Below are 24187 nucleotides of genomic sequence, written 5' to 3' on the forward strand. Positions count from 1 at the left end.
TGAAATTACAGTTAAAACAGGACACATTTCCTGGGAAAAACTAGTGCAGTCTGCACTGGTTCTGTTAACTGGTGTGAGCGGCAGTTAACTGCCGCTGGGACCCCAACGGTTGTTAACTGCCGGCGCATTAACCACGGCTGTTAACTGCCGCTGGGGGTAAAATCGTCATTTACTTGTGTCAATAGGAAGTATTCTATGTCAGAAAAGCAATTTTCACACTTTTATTGGGCACAATATTCATGTTTTCTTTCAATGTGATACTTTTATCTCATACTCGTTACATAAAAATCTCATGCATCAAATGTGAGTCATTAATTCATTATGATCCTTCGTCAACCGAATGTTTTTTCTATCCACTTACATTTACTTGCATTGGCGTTGACCCACCACATCAACGGGACACGTTGTCTGACCGCCATTGTCAATAAAGCTTTCGACACAAGGATTTGATCAAACTCTTTGTTGAATCATCGACTATGATACCAGTGTTGGATCAAGAGAGAAGTCTGGAAGATCATCCATATAAGAGCAAAAACAATTATACACAACATCTTTATCCAAAATCTTAAAACAATAAGTTTATTGATCATCACATTTATATGTGAGATCATCAACTATTCACTTTTTCAAATAATACCAGACTTCTACCCTATACTTGCTATCTATCAAAATAGATATTTGATCTCAATAAAAAAAATTAATAGATATTTGATGGTGTCAAGTAATATAGTGGCTAGAGTGTTGACTTGTTTTTGTAAGTTTTTTCCCATCATCCATCACACCGAGAACAATCTCCTATGTACCACAATTTTTTCTCTATTGCGTCCGGCTCTCTTTGACACCAGCATTTTCACTGACACATCTCTACACTAGTCTGCTCCCGTTAAATTTCATTGTGTTCAAATGAACCAAAAAATTTCCCCAGTTCATCACTCAAATACTAGATGCATGTCATAAAAAATAAATACTATATGCGTTAATAAATTGCATCATCCACCCTACAATTAAGTAATTAAGAAATTGTTTGTCCCAGCAATAAAAAGTCAAAAAACTAACATCATACGCACGATATATGCTATACTTTATGATTATATGCGTGCCATAAGGTATAGTAGTATAGTTTTTTATTTTAAAAAACTTAGCTGACCTTTTTTCACTAAAAACTTAGATGACTTTTTTTCTTATATAGGAAAACACTTAGATGACTTTACTGCAAAATGTCAAACACAGTCCTATTATATATATAAAATCGTTTTTGAAATTGATCATGCAATTGTTTTTAATCTAAATTTGGTGGTTTACGTCTCATGAAATGCGCAAGCCAGTGCAATGCGATGCGACATTTAACAATTCCCAAACTTATGTCAACTTACTATAGAATATTCTTCTTCAAAAAAAAAAAAAATTACTATAGAATAGCACGCCGATGTCTTGGTTTCATATAAATTATGGAGAAATTTTTATGAAAAAATAATAATAATAGTTTTACAAAATTAACATAAATATTATGTATAAATTAGAGAATATACCCCCTCCTGAGTGAAATATTTTTGGCTTATTTGATCCAATGATCCCTCAAATAATTTCAAGTTTTCATTTTAATCTCATAATTAATAAAACGTACCTTTTGGTCCCTCACTTTTTCCTCCGTTTGCCAAATAAATCTCTAGATGTTAAGTTTAATCTCAAACTAGACGATCGACCCGTGCTACCGCACGGGTCATTTTAAGAAGCTAATATTCATTGTAAAAATAAAACAATGTAGTTCGCTTGAATGTAAAAATTGTCGTAAATCAAACCATAATGTCAATTACAATAGACTTTGTTATTGTTCCATAATTCTAGTACGTAGTTCTTGTTACTTTGACATAACATATAATTTTAAAAGGGAAACTGAAGTTCGTTGACATGCAAATAGTTTCAATAAGTAAGAAAATGAATAGTACACAAAAAAGTTCTACACATTACAGAAAACTTCCCTGTAGACCACATTTGATGCAAAATCGGTATCATCGCCGTCCTCGTCATTAATCAATATCTTTAAACCACCCCTCGAAGTAACCCATGATATTGCGACATTGGCATGTAGGGGCACTTTGTTTGACTTAAGAATTGGCATGTAAATAGGGAGGGGGGCGCAAAACAAAAGGATCAAAAGGATGCAGTTGAAGTGGAATAAAATTATGGCCAACATTTTGAGATAAAGATTAATATGAATAAAATGAAATTAATATTTTTGATATAGGGCATTTTTGTTTGACTTAAGAATTGACTTGTAAATAGGGTGTAGGGGCACAAGATAAAGATTAATATGAATAAAATGAAATTAATATTTTTGATAGGGCATTTTGTTTGACTTAAGAATTGGCTTGTAAATAGGGTTTAGGGGCGCAAAACAAATGACTACCATAGTTGACTCTTTAAGTAACTATGGACTTTTGACCCGTGCGATTAAAAATCATTCTAAAATGTTTTCAAGCGTTGAAATTAAATTTGTAGAGTTAAACTTCTGGAAAAATTCTTCATAGATAAGTGAGCATGTACTTATCTCATAGACTTGTACTATTCTCTCACACATTTGTTGCATTTACTTATGTCTTTCATGCAATTCATTTTGTAACTTTTAAAAAAATCAAAGAAATAATATCATTTGTGATTGATGGCAAACATGAGTCTATTCGAAGCCACTGTGTATATTGACTAATAAAGCAATATAATAGTGAGATAAATCGCCTATATTGACTAATTAACCTAGTGTATATTTTTTATAAAAAATATTTCATTATAAAATGAAAAGTAAAATTACCACTGACATTAACCAAAACACACAATTATCAAGATTCATAATAATAACCATGGGATAAATCGCAACTTAACACAATGCAAATGATAGGTTTCAAAAACATTAAACAAAATGAAACAACAAAATCCAAAAAATAGTCTAGCACCAAATCAAGTACAACACCACCACAATCTATGTTGCTAAGCATTATTTTATCTGTTAACTTTCATCTTCATTCAACACTTTCAATTTTCACACAGGCAAATTTGGCTGGCTTATTAGCAGAAGCATCTCCATCTTCCATTCGGACATTGTCACTTGAATTGGCACTGTTGGATGACCTCTTTAGACTTGGTTTGCTCGTAGGAGTTTCCACCACTTCATCTTGGTTGCACGAATATGCATTCTCTGTTGCTTCCTGCAAACGGGGAAATCAAAATTACCATGTGGTCGTTTTTATCCTCAGTATGTGTAGGGCTATTTGTAGAAATTTACCAAGACAGAATCATCATTAACTTTGCCCTGAGTAACATCATTACGATCAACACCAACAACAATAATAACCAATGATGCACATTCAGTACATGATCGAAAATACCATTCAGCACCTGTTTCAATCTCACAAATGGTCGCCAACACTGATCCGCAACATGCCTATATAAGTTAAAACAACATTAAAAAAAAAGGTACTTAAGGTGCTGTGCAATTATTTCAAAAAATAATTAAAAGCCAAGTTGTAAGAAATACCTCGGTTGACTCGATCAGATTTTCAATTGTCATCAGCTTTGTTTTAACCAAATACTCAGTCAATGCTACAATGTTCTGTACAAACTTCTGATTAATAGTTTGAGTCAATTCAATTTCTCCATTGTTCATCCTATTTTATACAGTAGTTTAGCATGAAGATTAAATTATATGCACATGATAATCTATAATCCAGGTAAGAATACTAAATTGTATACCATAGTTAATCTTACCCACTCTTACATGCATCAACCTCAGGTAAATCTCCATTTAAAATAACCTTAGAACCAAAATGGCACCTAAATACTTCCTTAACTTGCCAAACTGAAGGATTATAACAAATGGTGAAGACATGTCATGTGTTGCAAAATATGACTATTTTTTCAACAAAATCACTCCATAGAGAGCAGTTTATTCAATTGTTTATGTATGTAATCAAATGTTAGATTATAAAGCTAAACATGCATACACCAACAAAGTCCATGGGAAATGAAGGAGAGAAAATTAAAGGATAGTGCAAGAATACAACTGAAATATAAAAGAGATAGAATACTAAGATTTACTGTAAATCCTCAAGAGCAATGTCAATGAATTTCTTCTTTTTTCCATTCTTCTTTTTAAAATGATAATAGATAAAGAAGCATCAAAGAATTACACAGCAACAACAGCAGGGTGGTGAAGACAAATAAATTCAGATTTCAAGTAATAAGAGCTTAGAAGGCATGTCTACAATTATGCAGTACAATCAACAAACTCAAGCTTAATCGCTGTATAAATTTCTATCTTCATTGTGTGGGTTATAACTTGGAAGACACATAAAATCAATGATGCTAGCAACTCATTTAGAAAAGCATTTATATAGTTAAAGTTTACGCAGAGGATGTAAATGCAGAGGATGTAAATGTAGGTATTATAATATAAGTTACAGATAACTTAATCAATCTAATTTCTAATTAGAGAACAAAAATATCCAATTTTATTTTCCTCACAACGTAGCAGATAAAAACTAATTGCATATTACTATGAACAGCAGATAAGACAACAATATCATCAAAAATTATAAAATAGAAGAATTTGGCTCAGCTTAAGACATCTATTCTAACACTAAACACTGACAAAAACAGAAAATCACCTTATGAAAATGCAACCCACATTATACTTTTAATCAACAATTTGTGAAGAAATTCAAAATAAATATATAAAATCGCATTGATAAGTTAGAAGACAATGTGAATTTGCGATAAAATGAGAACGAAATTGAAGAGAGGAGGGAGATCAAGATTTGACCTGAAACACAAAAATGACGTCTGCGTTGACATGTTGGATTTCAAGAATATGTTGTAGATGAAGAAATTGGATTTGTTTTGCTTAACAATGTCGTATCAGTCACATTTCGTACAGATTGAATCAACTCTCTATTAAGTCAGTCCTCAATTCAGTGAATGTCGTAAAGCAATGACACAAAATGAAGCTTTGTTTTATATAACTTTCAATTCCAATAACCGTGTAGAAGCATCGACCGAGGTTCTGTTGTGTGTAATGTCCTTCGGGAACCTCTCTGTGTTTTCCTGTTAATAAATATACGGTTCTGAATATATTGAATTCAAAGAATATGCTAGCTACTGCTCATGAATTTGAAGACTTTGATTTCAATTAGTTTTCAGCATAAAATTTCAATCTTTAAAATGATAATAGCTACATGAACAACAAAAAAAGGTAGATTAGAGTAGAGTACGTACCTGAAGGTTCAGAATTCAACTTAGCTGACTTTAACAGACGGAAACGAAAATAACACGAAGCTCCCTTCAATTTATGCCTCAAACAGAAGCTAGGCAATTTGTGTCTCTCAGAAAACCTGCATACAGAGAAAGTGAAAAAACAAAATGCGAGTTCGAGGAAAAAAAATGTGGAATTTGCTAATAAAACATAGTCACACATTTATGGTAGTTATTATAACTATTAATGTTTAAACTCAGATAAGCTCACTTCAAAACCAACAATGAAAAGTAAAGAGCAAGGGCAAAAAGAGAAGATAGTCACTAATTCAATTTGGAAAGAGCTCGTTTAAGCAAGGCAATTCAAAAACAAATCTGATCACAAATATACAAAAATTAAACAAAGAAATTGCTCTCACTCTGATTTCAATAAAAAAAAGTGTACCACTCTTTGTTGAATGAGGCTTGAACAACAGTGTTTGGTTTCCACAATTGCAACCACCATCAAGATCCTAGACTCTTCAACCTGCTATTAAAAGTAAAGATCAATATAGTGATGATAACAAATGTAAATTGCAATTCAACATATATTAAGTATTTACTTTCATATTGCAAGTGCCTCTAAGCATACTCTCTCCAAATTAGGTGAATATTGACCAAGCTATAGGTCTCCACGAGTGACTGTTTACAGAAATTGCACTTGCAATATACAAACCGAGTTGAATTTTGGGATTGTACACATGAAGTTCATTTATATCTATCAATAAAAGTAAAGAAAAATAGTGAAATAGTACCTTATGAGAGAGTGTATATAGGACCCTGAACTTTGAAACAAAGTTGGTAATGGTAAATAAAACTCAAATGATGTTTTTTATTTTTTTACTCATCTCAATCTCTACAAAAAACAATAAAAAGATAGATATTAATAATAAAATAAATAAACAGAAGGCTACAATCAGAACTGTGGAGAAATAATGACACAGAGCCCTTATTTCCTAACTGGGATTCAAATTAAAAGTACATCAAAAGAAAATGACTCAGTGAAAGTACATCAACTAATATCCACAAAGAGAGGGAAATATGAACATGGTAGGATAAATATGCACTTGCAATTCCATTTTGAGACACAAATTCATGAATCAAAATCACCTCATGTTCTGGAGTTCTTCTTCCTAGATATCTTTGTTGTCCACCAAAATGTTCTCACATCCATGGAGAGGACTAAAGGATTAAAGTTCCTAGATATCTTTGTTGTGTAATAAATAAGAAAAAAGAAAGAAATCAAAATCACTACACACCAATGCTAGTAGATTTATTTACAAAAATCATCACCTAGAGTACATGAAACTAAAACATTAATAATAAAAACTATTAGAACCATCACCTATATTATCTAAATTTGAATATTTGCAAATAAATAACACAATCAAACTTGTGTAAAATCATGAAATCTGCAAGAGAAGCACATGAATCACCTAAAAAGCTTACCTAAAAATGTCAAATCCTTCCCCAAATTTTTACCAAATAACTTGAATTTAAGAAAACAGTACCAATCGTTAGGAGTTCCAAACTTTACAACACTCAAATCACTGATTATGAAAATTAGGAATCAGGAAAAGAATCAAAAACAAAATATATAACAAAATCAGAAACAGAAAGCATTGAACAAAATTTGTAAACACCATTCCCTCAATGATATTAACAAAATGATATATTGCTAGGCTTATTCATATACAACCAAGACCAACAAAAGAAAATGACAGTGTGATTCCACTAACATTCTTCTAGTTCACTATTCTTCCTACATTTAAAAAAAAAAAAAATAGGAATGGATTCATAGGAATGTCACCATGGACATGATCATGACATTATAAGCATTATGTATAAATTTATAATGTATTTGGCCACATGTAAATGAAACTGAAAGTTTAGAAACTCATTTTTAGGGGACCAACAAATACAATGCATTTCGTGTTTGACTTTGAAGAGGCATGCTAATGACATAATATTCTGCCATAAGTAAAAAGCCTCAAAAACATAACTTGCATGTATAGTCTCAAAATGAAAACTATTTTATAAGAACTCTTTTACAATTGAAAATCGTCTTTTAGTGGAAATAATAATCCTAGTTGATACCATTAAAGGAAAAATACCTTTGGTTGTATTGGTGTTAAATACCTGGAAAGGTACAAAGCACATGAATCACCTAAAAAGCTTACCTAAAAATGTCAAATCCTTCCCCAAATTTTTACCAAATAACTTGAATTTAAGAAAACAGTACCAATCGTTAGGAGTTCCAAACTTTACAACACTCAAATCACTGATTATGAAAATTAGGAATCAGGAAAAGAATCAAAAACAAAATGTATAACAAAATCAGAAACAGAAAGCATTGAACAAAATTTGTAAACACCATTCCCTCAATGATATTAACAAAATGATATATTGCTAGGCTTATTCATATACAACCAAGACCAACAAAAGAAAATGACAGTGTGATTCCACTAACATTCTTCTAGTTCACTATTCTTCCTACATTTAAAAAAAAAATAGGAATGGATTCATAGGAATGTCACCATGGACATGATCATGACATTATAAGCATTATGTATAAATTTATAATGTATTTGGCCACATGTAAATGAAACTGAAAGTTTAGAAACTCATTTTTAGGGGACCAACAAATACAATGCATTTCGTGTTTGACTTTGAAGAGGCATGCTAATGACATAATATTCTGCCATAAGTAAAAAGCCTCAAAAACATAACTTGCATGTATAGTCTCAAAATGAAAACTATTTTATAAGAACTCTTTTACGATTGAAAATCGTCTTTTAGTGGAAATAATAATCCTAGTTGATACCATTAAAGGAAAAATATCTTTGATTGTATTGGTGTTAAATACCTGGAAAGGTACAAAGCAACATAGCATCAATGAGATTGGTAGCAGAATGAAAAAGGTATCATATTGTTTATATCGACCAAAAAGGTACCATGATGTGGCCCAACAAATTCATAATCATCAACTCAGGACCAAATTAGATTATGGTGGTTCAAAGATGCATATAGGTCATGTATAAATTGAGTGTAGCAATACAATTTAAACACTCACAAAATTACGAATAACCAAAAATCAAATTAAACAAATGCTATTACTCTTATCTTAACCCCTAATTTGAAAATTCATAAACTGTAAAATCAACAAACCGATCAAAAACAAATGATTCAGCTACTCTCAATTTCACAACAAACCATTAAATACCATACCTTAACGGTCGAAATTGAATCGTCGCCGAAATGGGTCGCCACTGTGACTGAGTTATGGATCAAAGATGCCTAAATTAATTACTTCATTAATTCAAAAAACACTAAACAGTAAATTAGAGTAAGTAATCTAATCTAGTTCCGAACCAATTGATAGCAGCTTTCGAAACTGAGTCGTTGATTCAAGCTGCAAGTTATTATCATCATTCCACACACCAGCAACCATAGTTGGCAAATGTTCCAACTGCAACGACAACATAGAAAACGCAACTACAATTCAGAAATTTTTAACCCTAACCTAATTCAAACAAATCTAACAAAATTAACAACAAATTAAGCAAACTAATTCAAATTAAACAATTAAGCAATCAGATTAAGATTAATAAAGCTTTGATCAGAGTAATTCAGGAGTAAAAAAATTAATCAATTAATTGAAAAATAACCTTCTTCTCAACGTTAGAGTGAAGAGCGGAATGGATTGGGGATTTGTGGGGATGTTCGGCAGAGGAGAAATTGGTGGAAATGAATTGGGGGAAAAAGGGGGTAAAGAAACCCTAGAAAGAGTAGAGAAGAGAGTGAAACTGAAAGAAACGCGTGAGAGAAAGGAGAAGAAACGCGTGAGAGGAAGAGGGGAAAATATACATACCAAAGAGAGAGGAAAAATTGTTAGGGTTTTTTTTATTATGTTTATCCGTTTAATTGTTTTGGTTAGGGTAAAACAGGAATTTTATTCATTAGGGCTTAGGTTTAATTAGGGCTAAAATGTTAGCATGGGTTAACTTTTATATATAGACTAGACTTTTCACCCGTGCTATCGCACGGGTCTGATATTGATGAAGATTATTTTTGAACAAATGATTTTTTTAAATTGCTAGTTGCGACTAACATGTATGACATTTATATTATATTCGCAATAAGACAATCGAATATAATGACATGAAACAAAATAAATTTATCACAACCTTACACTAATATAAGATTTTATCTTACAAAAGTAGTCTAAGTTATAAGTTTTTGCTGGATGGGGTAATAGGAACGTGATCACTACTTGATATTTTTTAGACAACTTGATCACAACTTAATCATATTAATGTCCTCCACATGTTTGATTGTTTCCTCTGTGATCCAATTCAGTTCACTCTCTATACATCCAATAGCTTATTTTGTTGTTTCAAAAAAAAAAAAAACCAATAGCTTGTAGCAAAAGTGTGTCTAGGAAGCTTATTAATGCATTGTTCAATATCAGTGATTTATGATTTTTAAGATTGAATTAGTAATGTGACATAAACACACTTCAGTGGAATACAATTGTATTTTACTCTTTATTCTCTTTCAATTTTACTAAAAGTGTGCCAATTGATTAGGAACATACCTAATATGCAAAACCTGTAGTTTTTGAAAACTTGGAAATAAATTGATACTTCACTTGCTGTTAAAAAATAAATAATTTGATACATCAGACAACAATAGAACCCTTATAAGAGTGTGAAAGCCACTGATCCAAGATGACATCACTTCACTATAAAAAATCACGTGGGAGTGCTCTTGGCTTAAAACAATATGACTTTTTTAGGAGAATTGATGGTTGTTCTTTATATAGTTAGTAAAATTAATGTATTAGAATATTTCAGCATAACTATAACTATAGTTTACATAAGTATTCAACACCAATAAGTTGGTCACGGACTTACACCATTACAATGTGGGAAAAAGAGTGTTATAACACCAAAGCCACTAAAAAATTCATCAAGACACATTATTTGCCTCAATTGAAAGAAACTTAATCACTTATACTCAGCAAACTATACAGAGGCAACTTCTGCCACAGAGAAGCATGAGTTGCACAGTTATAAGGCACCTCTCACAAAATACAACAGTCTAAATGAATTCGGCAAGCTGAAAAACAGTGATATGGATAGTCTGCTAGCTACGTCTCTCTTGATTGATACATCAACTCCCCACTGAAGATACAATACAGCAACCAAAATCCTGAAACAGTATGCATATATCAACACTGCAAAAACTACAACACACTACTCAGACAGAGCAACTCCAACTCGAAGACAGGCTAAATCAAAGGTAAAATGACCAAACTATCATGACTTGACTTCCCCTTTTTTGTATAAGAAAACATGTCAAAAACAATAAGATTAAAGAAAACATGTAGAGCATCTCATCAAATATAGCTTTAGTTGACCACATTATGCCAGGTTTTGGTTGTGATATGTCAGGGTAAAAACAACATACTCTATTATCATATATTTTTTCTCTATCGAGACATGAAAAACTCAGGGCATGTGAAAAAGTAAATACATCAAAACAACTTCCAAAATTCCTACAGGAACCAAAAAACATGATAATAAGCCTCCAAATTATTCATCAATGTATATCTAAAGACTAAAGAAAGCAAAATATAATCAAGCATCATTCTCATATTACGACAATGACTTCAACATAAAGAGATGCAAAACTGGAGTAGCAAAGCTAAAAAAAATACATAATTGTGCCATAACATCTGAAACCAAATTGAAGAAAACAAAACCGACCTTAACAATTCTGCGAACCTGCTAATGGGCAACCACAAAACTCCAAGCAGAAAAATCACTAAGGCCACAAAACCAGTTTCTTGTCCCACTTAATATCAAGAGTAGAGTTTTATATTCTTAGGTTACCTCTAGAAGACAGTAGTGAAGTTTACAATCTTTCATGTCACAATGAAGCCTGCTTAATCAAAGGTTTATCCCAACAAACCGGGTGAAATGGAAATTGTGTAGGAGTTTATTCAATGGATAGAAACATAACAACATAAGATCAACTAAAGCTTCATTCCAATGAGATAGAAAAAATAAATAAAAAATTAACATAATTACATAAACAATAAAACTTATATACAACTGCATTATGTAGAATAACTTCCTTTTTTATAACTATGCACGAAATCTTATGATAAGATCCACCGCAGGTATTAACACAAAAACTAATCCAATTGAATTTAGTAATAGTTGATAGCAATCATACCAAATATCAAATCCGTTGAATCATCATAGTGTTTTAGGAGCTTGGAGCACTAAACATATGTACAATTAAATAAGAGTAATTTCAATGGAAAGAACTTCAGTACCTGGTTCCCTACAGTACTCACCTACCGGTTGTTGTAGCACTGCCACAATGTTCCCATCTCCCAAATACATATCTGTTGCCAAGAATCTAAAAAAATCACTACATAATTTGGTATAGACGGTGGCGATGGAAAAATCATACCAATTGGATTAGTATGAGTTTGCTGTGATGATCTGAAGCCATAGACGGTGGCGATGGAGTTGACGGCAAGGGTGGTGCCGGAACCGAGAGCATTGGCGAAGGGAAGTGATGAGAGGAGAAAGACAACAATGAAAATGGAAAAGACACAGATGTGGCAAAGGAGCGATTTAGCTTTGCATGAGAATAGGTAGGAAACGATTTTGATATCTGTTTATCTGTTTAGGAAAATCAGGAGCGATTGGTATGAGAGAAGGTAGGAAAATAGGAGATTTTGTTAAGCAAAGGAGCGATTTTGCTATGCATAAGAATAGGCAGGAAACAATTTTTATATTTGTTTATCTGTTTACGAAAATTAGGAGTGATTTGTTATTTCTTTATTTTTTATAGATAAATAGATTAACGATTTAGTTAGGGTAAAACAGTAATTGTAGCCATTAGGGTTTTGGAAAAATTAGGGCTTCAAAATTGGCTTGGGACAACTTTTATATATAGAATAGATGAGAATAGGTAGGAAACGATTTTGATATCTGTTTATCTGTTTAGGAAAATCAGGAGCGATTGGTATGAGAGAAGGTAGGAAAATAGGAGATTTTGTTAAGCAAAGGAGCGATTTTGCTATGCATAAGAATAGGCAGGAAACAATTTTTATATCTGTTTATCTGTTTACGAAAATTAGGAGCGATTTGTTATTTCTTTATTTTTTATAGATAAATAGATTAACGATTTAGTTAGGGTAAAACAGTAATTGTAGCCATTAGGGTTTTGGAAAAATTAGGGCTTCAAAATTGGCTTGGGACAACTTTTATATATAGAATAGATGAGAATAGGTAGGAAACAATTTTGATATCTGTTTATCTGTTTAGGAAAATCAGGAGCGATTGGTATGAGAGAAGGTAGGAAAATAGGAGATTTTGTTAAGCAAAGGAGCGATTTTGCTATGCATAAGAATAGGCAGGAAACAATTTTTATATCTGTTTATCTGTTTACGAAAATTAGGAGCGATTTGTTATTTCTTTATTTTTTATAGATAAATAGATTAACGATTTAGTTAGGGTAAAACAGTAATTGTAGCCATTAGGGTTTTGGAAAAATTAGGGCTTCAAAATTGGCTTGGGACAACTTTTATATATAGAATAGATGAGAATAGGTAGGAAACAATTTTGATATCTGTTTATCTGTTTAGGAAAATCAGGAGCGATTGGTATGAGAGAAGGTAGGAAAATAGGAGATTTTGTTAAGCAAAGGAGCGATTTTGCTATGCATAAGAATAGGCAGGAAACAATTTTTATATCTGTTTATCTGTTTACGAAAATTAGGAGCGATTTGTTATTTCTTTATTTTTTTATAGATAAATAGATTAACGATTTAGTTAGGGTAAAACAGTAATTGTAGCGATTAGGGTTTTGGAAAAATTAGGGCTTCAAAATTGGCTTGGGACAACTTTTATATATAGAATAGATGTCTATGGTGGATTAATTTTAACCCTTTGATCTTTTTTAAAGAAAAAGGACCGTTGGATACACATGTCTATTTTATCTTACGGTATACCACTACCACCTAACCTTTGTTTCCTTTTCTTCATCTCCTTCATTTTCCTCTTCTTCATCTTCATCAATAATATTCATACATTCATCATAACAACCCAGAATTTTTTTATTTTTTGTAAACTCATTCTCTTATGTCAAAAAAATAAAAAACTTCCTTGCCTTTCCTTCTCCCACGTAAACTCATTCTCTTTCACTATGATTAATTTTTTCTCTCTCTCACTCGAGACAACCAGAGAAAGAACTCCTTCTTCTCTCCCATGGCCACCACTGTACCTAACGAAGCCAAGGAATAAATAGTATCCAATTTTAGAGAAGGAAAGGTAACCAAATACCTCCATTCCCCAAATCAGATCCAAATTCCCAATTCCAAATTCTAACCCTAATTCAAAAATTGGATTTCAATTCCAATTCCAATTCCAAACAAACCCTAACCCTAATTCCCAATTCGAAAATCACCAAATTGAATTTCCCAATTCCTAAATTTGTTGTTGTTTTGGGAGAAGGTAAGACAAGGAAGGAATAAAGTGATGGTTCACCATATATATAAAGATTTTTTTTGTTGTTGTTTAGTTTTGATTTGATGGTGTTGTGTTTTCTGTTCAATTTCTGTATCGAAACCAGCTTATGTGCCACCCTTTCTGCTGTCTGTCGAAAAGGGTCTCATGGGCATGCTTCTACCACAATAAAAATCCAATCTTTGACACAAACTTGGACAAAAACGAGATTATATAAAATGGGTCGAAAAAACTGTGAAAATGGCCGTGAAATTGGGAATTTGGAGATGAATTATGTGTGATTAAAGAGAAGAGGTTTGAGGGTTGAAAATGTTTGATTTTTTCACGTGTATATAGGAAGAAAATTGAGGAAGAGGAAATTGGGTTGTTGTGATGGTCCACCATATATATAAAATATATATTGTTAGTAGATAAAAAAAATTCTAGGTTGTGATAAATGTATGAATATGATTGATGATGAAGAGGAAGATGAAGAAAAGTTAGGTGGTAGTGGCACATCGTAAGATAAAATAGACATGTGCAATCCAACGGTCCTCTTTCTTAAAAAAAGATCAAATGATTAAAATTGGAAAAATTAATAAGGTTTATGGTGAACTATCTATAATATTGGTCCATCATATACATTTGGGGTTAAACTTAACGGTCTGGATTTATTTGGCAAACGGAGGAAAATGTGAGGGACCAAAAGATACGTTTTATTAATTGTGGGACCAAAATGAAAATTTGAAATTATTTGAGGGACCATTAGATCAAATAAGCCAATATTTTTTTTGGTTACCTCCTGAATGAAATATTAGTAATGCTTAATTACTCTTTTGGTCCCTTAATTTATTTTTTTGGTTTCGTTTTGGTCTCTTAACTATTAAAAGTTTCGTTTTGGTCCCTTAACTTATTTTTGGGTTTTATTTTGGTCCCTTAACTATTAAAAGTTTTGTTTTGGTCCCTTAACTTATTTTTTGGTTTCGTTTTGGTCCCTTAACTCTAATACATTCATCCTAACATAAAGGACCAAAGTGGTTGACGGAGGAAGCACTACTACAAAATACCCCCTTTAATAGCACTTATTTTGGCTCTTAATAGCGCTTCTCAAGCGCTAAGAAAGCCCCCGCTATAAAAGGTCAGGAGCCTATAATAGCGCTTTCCAAACGCTATTAAATAGCAACACGTCAATAGCGCTTTCAGAAAAGCGCTAATATAGCCTTATTCTAGTGCTATTAAAGTAGCTTTTCTAACAGTTGTTTCTTAGCACTTTCTGAGAAGCGCTATCGTAGCCTTTCTACTCAAATAGGGGTTTCTTAGCGTTTTACTAAAAGCGCTAATAAAAGTTGCGTATTTTTTTTTTTTAAATTTGTAACAAAAAATGCTATAATTAAACGCTATAATAAGATACTGAAATATGAATATAGCAAATTACATTCATGATAATCTCATTACAATCTTCAGAATTCATTCCATAAAAAGATAAAAGTACAAAATAAAGATGAAGATGAGAGGGACATAAAACCAAAACCCTCCAAAAAGTACTAATTTGGGAAATTAAACCAGTCTTGTTCCTAGCAAATTCTGCCAAAATCTGAGAGGCCAATCATTGTACCAGAAATGTGAGGATAAAGCAAGACCAATGTTAGCTAATACATCTGCACATTTGTTACCCTCTCTATATATATGAGTAACCTGAAATCTGAAGCTATTCAACAAAAACAACCTATTTCTTAAGCTCCAAGGAATGGACCATCAACACAACTAACTAGATAATTATACAATCAAAGCACCAAAAGTCCAATTTATTCTAATCGAAATGCTTAGTAAAGAACAGGCAGAAAAAATCAGTGAACATAGTGAACTAACCAGACTAATCAAAATGCAAAAAAATGTTTAACTAACCTGATTCATAAGAGATGAGGAAAGTCAACGCAAATGCTTGGTGAAGAATCGGCAAAAAAAAAAAATCAAAAGCATGAGATATTCTACGAGCAGAAGTGAACCAACAAAACAAAAAACTTGTAATCAGTTCAGATTTATCAAAGTTAAGACTCAACAAGAAACCAATAAGTTGTGCTTAACTTTTCTTTATAATACTCAAAGGAACTATAAATAATACTCACAATGGACTAATTTACCTTTTCAAATTTTTGTTAGGTGACAAGACTTCTTGAGTTTGAACCAAGTTACCAATTTCAAATTCATTCTTGTCATTCACCTGAACACATTGACCTGTAAGAGGATGGTACATAATACATGCTTTAGAGACTTTGTAAGTAGGATCTAATGAAAGATACTTTTGTGGACATTTGTAATTTTAATATTACTTTTTACTAATAGTAAGAACACTTACCCTGCTTCTTCCTGTGCAAAAGTTCAAATTTGTTAGAGAGCTTGGATTAGACTTGGATTTTGGTTTATGGTCATGTCAAGACCTGTCTAGTCAAATCCAAACTCAATAATGATCAAAGGAAATGCATTCTTACTAGTGTTATGGAAGGCTAGCGCTGCTTGTCTCAAGTACTTGTACCAATCTCCCAGGTTTTGGTGTGGACCACACAATTCATTCCTCAAACTGATTGCCACAATCTGTTAGTCAATAAAAACCAATCAAAATTTTGTTATGCTACATTCAATTTAGCAAAACTATTAAAATAAATGAATAATATTAATGATCATTTTTTTCTTTGACTCAATAGTAATGATTATCTTAGAATTCTAAAACTCAAGAAAGAATGAAGTAGCTAGAATAGTACTAATAATTACAGGTCGATGTCCATAAAAGTGCTTGGTTGCCAAAGTAAGTCCATGAATCCATTCTTGAGTACTAACACATTCAAAGGCCAAACCTCTCACCCAGACATGTATAGTTTTCATCCAAAACTCTTTAGTTAGTGAAATAAGCTTATTTATCGTCTTTAATATAAAGGTTGTATGCTAGTCTGAAACCAAAAATACAGGACAAGGGTTTCTCGTACCTGAAAGGCAGACACTATGTCGAATGTACTGGTCGAAATATTCAACCACAATAACAGATGCGACAAGGGTTTCTCGTACCTGAAAGGCAGTCACTATGTCGAATGTATCACCCTGAAAGTGACCAGGCTGAAAAAAATAACACAATGAAGATTAACTACCAGGATTGGAAATTGGAAACACATTTCAATAATAACAACAATAATTTCCATGAGTAAATAAAAGTGCATAAATGTCACATGAAAGACACATATAGCATGAGTAAATAAAACATACAATGCAAGATTGAAGGTGATGGCTGTAACTCAACTTCTCTACTAACCAAATATCCCCTGAAGTACATCAATTTTATTCAAGGGGCTCAAATCTAAATTAAATTGCATCAAAATTCCCAGTAAGTTTTAACAAATACATATCATCTACACAAGTGGTACAATTATCGTATGATCAACTTCAAACAAAATCATATCAACTATCTTATTTTCCTACATTAAGTTCAACCCTATAACCCTTACTTCATAGCAATCAATCATAAACAAAATGACTTACTATTACAACAAAAACATTTCTCACAAACCACCCTGCCTAGACACAAATCAATATATGCAAATTTATTCTTATCTTGAACAGTTTATTCCACTCCCAAAGAAAAGTGCATATGAGGTACACTACATTTTGACAAAAATTAGCGTTTAATTTTTATAAACTCTCCGTGTAAAAATTGACACTGTCAGCAGATCACAGTCAATCATACATGTGTGACTTTAGACTTAGTTATAACTAAAGTCAAACATTCTTAGTGTATGTTTGATTCCACATTTGGAGAAGCCAAAACTGATTGTAGAGGTGTAGAATTAATTTTGACATTTTTGGTTGCTTTCTTTCATGTATAATTGCTTATGCCTCCACAACTGATCCTACTTAAAGCTAAAATTTCTAGCTTTTTATTCTAAAATTGATTTTTACATTCAAATTTTTTTTTTTTTGAATAATTACATTCAAATTTATTGTTCAACTTACTTTAACATGAATGTATCCAAACACAAATCACTTTTAGACATAATCAATTCACTCAAAATCAATGCTTATCACCGCAAAACCAAACATACACGTAATTCTCCAACAATTATAATTAATTGACAGTGTAAATCGATGTATATATGAATTAAATCATATAATTCACCACCTCATTAATTAATTGACAGTGTAAATTAATGTATATGAATTAAATCATATAATTCACCACCTCATTAGTTGAGTAATTTCATCAAACATTTGAACTACCATACCTTAATAGTCCCACCATAAACCATAATACTTGGTCGATTAAGCTGTCCCATTGCAATAATCGTACCTGGCATTTATAAAACCACCATAATAAGAAGATACACAACAACAAAATCAATCCAAAAACATAGAGATACATTCAAAAAATCTTACATTTTTATCACAACCAGGGATAGAGATATTTCCATCATACCACTGAGCAGCCATAACAGTTTCAATACTATCAGCAATAAGATCTCTAGATTGCAAACTATAACACATCCCTCTAGTCCCCATAGAAATAGCATCACTAACACCAATTGTATTAAACCTAAACGGAATCATACCGGCTTCGACAACGAGAAACCCTTTCAGGTATGAGAAACCCTTTCAGGTACGAGAAACCCTTTCAGGTACGAGAAACCCCTGTACTGGTCAAACCAAAAATAAAAAACAAAATCAAAATCAAAACATAAACGAAATATTCAAAATAAAAACGAACAAATCTGAGATTCAAAATCGAAGAAGATGAAATTGAGACTTACCGTGATGGAATCGGAAGGGTTCAATTGATTTCTCGTTTCGTTTGATGGATTTGAAGAGTTTTGAAGGTGGACGGTGGTGGGTTGGTGATTCGGCGAAACGAGTGAGATTGAGAGAGAGTTATTGATGAGGGTGAGAGGATGGGTTGGAGAGAGTGTGTTTGTACTTTAAGTTTGCGAGGAGGAGAGATAAAAGGGTTGATGGTTGGTGGAGGCTTGACGAAGGATGGCGGAGTTGGATGAGAGAGAGTGGAGTGTGAGTTGGTAGTGTCTTGGGAGAGAGTAAAAATAAATATTTAATTTTTTTACTTATTTTTGTTTAAAGGCCAGCAATAGCGGTTTTGTTAAAACGCTAAGTAAGGTGTATATACTTAATAGCGTTTATTTGAAAACGCTATCTAAGTGCTCTGAAATAATAGCATTCACATAAAAGCGTTATGTAACCTTCTCTATGAATAGCCTATAATAGCACTCGCTCAGAAACGCTATCAAAGGACTATATATTTCATTTTTAATAGCATTTAACATAAAACGCTATTGAAGTTGTGCTATTAAAGGTCAAAATTGTAGTAGTGAAGAGTTAAGGGACCAAAAGGAAACCAAAAAATAAGTTAAGGGACCAAAACGAAACTTTTAATAGTTAAGGGACCAAAACGAAACCAAAAAATAAGTTAAGGGACCAAAAGAGTAATTAAGCCTATTAGAAAAATAAAATGTAAAAAAGTTGATGTATTTAGTTTAAAATTAAGAATAAATACATCACTTTTATAAATATTTTATTTGCTTATATTTCATTATAGATAGAGTAAATGATTTTTTATTTTTTTTAAAGAAGATAGAGTAAATGATAAAAAAGAATAATAAGTAGAGTATGTGTGTTTCTTTTAAGATAAGTGTGTTCTTACTAAAAAAAAATGTAATCCACTCACGTGGTTGCTCTTAATTCAATATGATGATCTCACATACCTCTCTTATGATCAAATAGTGGTATTGGAGTGCAACAACGATATAATATAAGTGTATGATGATGAAGTAATTGTTAGTGTGTCAAGACTAAATAAAGAGTGGTGATACATGCGCACCCATAGGTGGCATACACACTTAAACCTCCACACAAATATGTGACATGTGGCCTAGACTCCACAAACACTTTGTCTCTCTTCCCTCTCATCCATCTCTCTTCTCTCATAGCTAGGGGTGTATGGGCGTTATGAAAATATGAGTGGTCTACCAATCATTTTCCCTAAATAAATGACGCAATAAGGCAAGAAAAGGAAAAGCTAGTAATTTCAAGTAACTACACAAGGTGTAACCAAAAAAAAGTAACTACACAAGGACGATCTAAAAAATTATCATCAGATTCATTCAAGTTTTTTTACGTGCATATAAGCTTTTAGTACAACATTTTTATTAACGTATCTTTGTCGTATTGTATCATAAATTTTAAAAAATTTGTGTATCCACTCTCGTACTCGCACCCATATCACATATCCGAGCTTCATAAATTATTACTATATTTGTTTTCTCAAGGGGTGAAATTGTGAGTTTCAAAATAAAGGTAAAATTGTTGGATTTTGAAACTTAGGAAGTCCAAAGTGTATTTTAGCATTATTGACATTTTTTAATAATAATATTTTTTAATTTATCATTTATTAACTTTTTTTCCTTAGGGAAATTACAAAATAATATTGGGTTTAGACATTACACCATCATCAGCAATAGCATGGGCGTTAAATATCATCAACTGTCAAGCCTCAACAACAATACCAGTCAACAACGGTTTCTGGCCGTTTATCATCCCATCATCACTACCCATTCCATTCTCCACACAAGTAAGCAAGTGGGCACGCATAGCTTCAAAATCCCAATCAGTGATCGCAATCACATACAACATGAACCCAGCACAACAAACCTGGGCCGAGAGCAAGCCCAACCAAAGCCCGCGAAACCCAACGTCAAACCAAAACGCAAGCACAACCGCCATTGGCATCCCCACCATATAGAAAGCACCAAGATTCACATTCGCCGCCACACCTGGCCTTGCTGTTCCCCTGACAACACCGCAACCCACCGTCTGAGGACAGTTACCAAGTTCACACAATCCAAGGATTGGAAGTGCCAAAGAAGTCAGCCGAAGAATATTTTCATCAGCAGTAAACATTCTTCCCCAACGAAACCTCATCCCTGTGGCAAAAACCGTCGCTGAAAAACCTATCATTACAGCGACGAATATTGCTACCAGGGATGATAACTTAGCTTGGAAAGGACGGTTAGCACCAAGCTCGTTTCCAACACGCGTGGAAACGGCTAATCCAAGTGAAGATGGAAAGACATAAATGAATGCAGTAGTTTGAATTAAAATCCCCATAGAAGCAACGGTTACGGTGGGGTCCACAAGTAAACCACATAAAATGATCATTACTTCATACCACCACCATTCCAAACAAACGGAAACGCAGCTTGGCGTGGCAAGTCGGAGTAAAGGCTTCCAGCCGGAGAGAATTTCTCTACTCGGCGCTGTCCATGTGGCGCAGTGTATGCCAGTTAACCAAACATACGCGATGAGGAACAACACAATGAATAGGTTGGAGGCTGCAGAGGCAGCTGGGACTCCGGTGAAACCGAAGTGAAAGACAAAGAAGTAATTTAGTGGAAGATGGAGGAGAGTGCCAGCAAGTGAGGCTAATGTAATTGGGTGAGTGATTCCTTGTGCACGAAGGTAAATACGTATAGGGTGGATGAATGAATTTGTGATGAGATCAGGGAGAGAGAAGATTAGATATGTGTGAGCCATGGTTGTGATCTTTGGGTTCTGGTGCAACCAAATGAGGATTTGTGACATGTTAAGCCACATGAAGGAAATGGGAATGGAACATAGTAACAGGAAGAGGATGCAACGTTGAAGGGTTAAGGATAGGAGTTTAGGACGGTTTGCTCCAAAGGCTTGTGAACAGAGAGGTTCCATTCCGAGAGAGAGACCGGAGAGAACGGAGTAGCCGGTGATGTTGGCGAAGGCGATGGCGAGTGAACCGGCTGCAAGTTCAAGTTCTCCTAGATAGCCTAGGAACATCATGGACACCATGGAACGAGAATAGAAAATAAGAGCTGTTATGGCTATTGGAAAAGCAAGCATCATTAGGGATTTCATTTCTTCCATGATGGTTGAAAAGGAACATGTATTTGGTTTGGTGTAGTCACTTATCAAATGCACTTGCTCTGTTTTTTTTGCCATGATTATGTTTGTCTTGTTAGGGGAAGACAATATGATTTAAATGGAGGTGGTGGATGGTGAATGGGTTTTTGGTTGTAGATCAAGGACCGTGAAACAGGCAGTACTAATTATGCAGAGAGACTCTCTCTCTCTCTCTCGTAAAGAGCACTCTGATTTAAGGTGGATAAAAACCAAACAAGTGAGGAGGAGAGGAGATAGACACATGAAACTATATGTATGAGAGTGAGGAGGATGGCAGAAGGAGGTCAGTGTATAAATAGAGCAAATATTGTATTGTGGTCCAAACCTACAAAATGAAGAGGAAGAAAAAGGTTTTGACAAAGTAAAACAAGCCCTAAAGTTTTAAGGATATGTCAATTTAATATCTCAAACTTATTAAATAGTATTAGCTAGTTCCTTAAATTAAAAAATATTGATTAATTTAACCCAACCATCAAAATATTTGGTAGTAAGCGTCCATAAAACCATTTTAGAGACTAAAATAGCCTTCAGCTGCATCAAAATAAACATAGAAATTTAAAAATTGTGGTGGAAAGTTAGCTAAATCCAACATTCTTTACATCTTCCTACTTGCAATTTCAACAACGTCTCCTTTTATCTTCATCATCTTCTTCTTTTGAATCTACACTGTTTTATTTAGGAGTGGCATTTTCATCTATTAATCCACCAAATTAACTCATCAACCTATTAATCCATCATTCAACCAACAAATAATTAGTTAATTGATTGGATTTGGATTAAATTCATCTATTTCATAACATTAATGTATATTACAATCCATCCGGTTATTGTTTAAATTTAATGGATCACCGATGGTATAAAATCTATTGGTTAAAACATAACTAACTTTTTTTTTTTTGAGCAAAAAACATAACTAACTTATTTAGAAAGTTACTTTAAATTAGTATTTATAAAAAAAAAAAAAAACTAAAAATTTTAGAGGTTCTTTATAACTTGCGGTTCTTGAGTTGAGTCCGGATCGAACTCTAATTCTCGATTCGATCAATTTAGCAGAACCATCAAATTTTTAAAACATTGACCTAATTACTCGAAAGAAAAGCTTAGGGTATTCTTTGTTCTTGTCTATGTGAGAGTTGATTTAACCAGAGTTTCTTCAATAAAATAAGAAAAAATAAATATATGTTTTATAGTTTTTTCTTACTATCGTTTTTAGTACAAAGTCAATTATTGATGAATTTAACTCGTTAAAATGCAATCGAGTCCAATTTTTTTTTTATAAGTAAAGTCCAACTTCTTAAATACCTAGTAAAGTCCAACGTTTTAGCCTTCTTTTTTCTTGTAGTGAAGAGTAAGAAAGCTTAATTAATATTCATGAAAAAATAGAGCCTACATAGGAGTTATATATATATATCTCTTAGTTGTGCCCTACAAAGATGGATGTATATAAGCAGGCTTATATATAATCCAATCAGTATTCACGTAACATGTTGGTTCACATGGGAGCGTGCGCAATTACCGGATGAGAGTGCACTACAATCCGATCCATCCGATCCCATTTTATGAAACAGATAGGTTGGAGGGAAACAACAATTGGATTAATTGGCCATGTAGTAAGTGTTTTTACTAACCTTCTTTCTCTTTCTATCAGTCTTTGTCGTGTTGAGTTGTTATTACTCTTAACTCTTGCTATAATTCTCCAAATTCTCATGAGAATGAGAGCAAAACTGGAAATAACTTGAAGTGAAGAAAGAACTAATTAATTAATGTGGTAAATTGTATATTGTATGGTATTTGAACCGTGTAGGAATAGAATGTGACACACAAAAATGGTGTCCCCACTAACCCCATCTGACAACAATAACAGTCTCATATTTGGTAGGCAGTGGCACCACTTTTTCATTTTGTTTTCTGCTATTAAGGGAAGCAAACGTACTCTTGTGTTTGTGTGTGTACATAATGCAGTCTTGTGCCACACTTTCATTGTCCCACGGAAAATACTTGTGTAGACCAGGGACCAAACCCAATTTCTTGGTCACAACCAAAGAAATGGGAGAGAAGAGAGAGAAGAGAGAAGAGAGAGAAAATGGAAAAAGTAAAAAAAGAAAGAAAAAACTATGTGTTTGTGTGTGTGACCAAACCCAATTGTGTGGTCCTGGTCCACACAAGTCTTTCTCTTGTCCCACACCGCTCAAAAACCTTGCCTTTGGTCCCAACTCTCAAATTATGCCACGTAAAATATTCAACAATTTTTTCATGGAAACCCATTTTTTCATACATATTCAACATTTGATTAATCATATGCAAATATATAGTTAATTCAATTCATAGAAAGTTAATTTCATTTACGTTGAAAATTTTAGTTGATTAATGTAGTTGAATTAACCAAAGTTCTGACAGAAA

The 24187-nt window shown here is 33.0% G+C and overlaps 1 protein-coding gene, 1 long non-coding RNA gene and 1 pseudogene across 8 annotated transcripts; all 3 read right to left on the reverse strand.

Annotated features, from left to right (window-relative positions):
* Positions 1-2831: 2831 nt before the first annotated feature.
* On the reverse strand, positions 2832-9291 carry LOC146934479 (uncharacterized). 6 transcript variants are annotated; one of them, XM_085706375.1, is made up of 12 exons: positions 8949-9291; positions 8653-8749; positions 8509-8555; positions 6391-6487; positions 6036-6136; positions 5844-5940; positions 5687-5767; positions 5266-5381; positions 4814-5094; positions 3530-3659; positions 3278-3436; positions 2832-3200 (listed from the first exon to the last, which is right to left on the reverse strand). In XM_085706375.1, the coding sequence occupies exons 9-12, from the start codon at positions 4843-4845 to the stop codon at positions 3015-3017; spliced, it is 507 nt and encodes a 168-aa protein (XP_085562501.1). In that variant the 5' UTR covers positions 4846-5094; positions 5266-5381; positions 5687-5767; positions 5844-5940; positions 6036-6136; positions 6391-6487; positions 8509-8555; positions 8653-8749; positions 8949-9291; the 3' UTR covers positions 2832-3014. The 6 variants fall into 6 exon arrangements, with proteins under 6 accessions (XP_085562501.1, XP_085562503.1, XP_085562502.1 ...); XM_085706377.1 differs by having other exon boundaries at positions 5661-5767; positions 6391-7419; XM_085706376.1 differs by having other exon boundaries at positions 8509-8577.
* An 814-nt stretch (positions 9292-10105) lies between these two features.
* LOC146934480 (uncharacterized) lies at positions 10106-13083 on the reverse strand. Its single transcript, XR_015007776.1, has 2 exons — positions 11052-13083; positions 10106-10494 (listed from the first exon to the last, which is right to left on the reverse strand). It is a non-coding gene; the product is annotated as an uncharacterized LOC146934480 (long non-coding RNA).
* A 7128-nt stretch (positions 13084-20211) lies between these two features.
* On the reverse strand, positions 20212-22093 carry LOC146934481 (protein DETOXIFICATION 51 pseudogene; annotated as a pseudogene). Its single transcript, XR_015007777.1, has one exon. The product of XR_015007777.1 is annotated as a protein DETOXIFICATION 51 pseudogene (transcript).
* Positions 22094-24187: the final 2094 nt, after the last annotated feature.

Source organism: Medicago sativa, chromosome 4 (assembly GCF_051527215.1).
Source record: "Medicago sativa cultivar Bolivia chromosome 4, Bolivia_mono, whole genome shotgun sequence".
NCBI classification, from domain to species: Eukaryota; Viridiplantae; Streptophyta; class Magnoliopsida; order Fabales; family Fabaceae; genus Medicago; species Medicago sativa.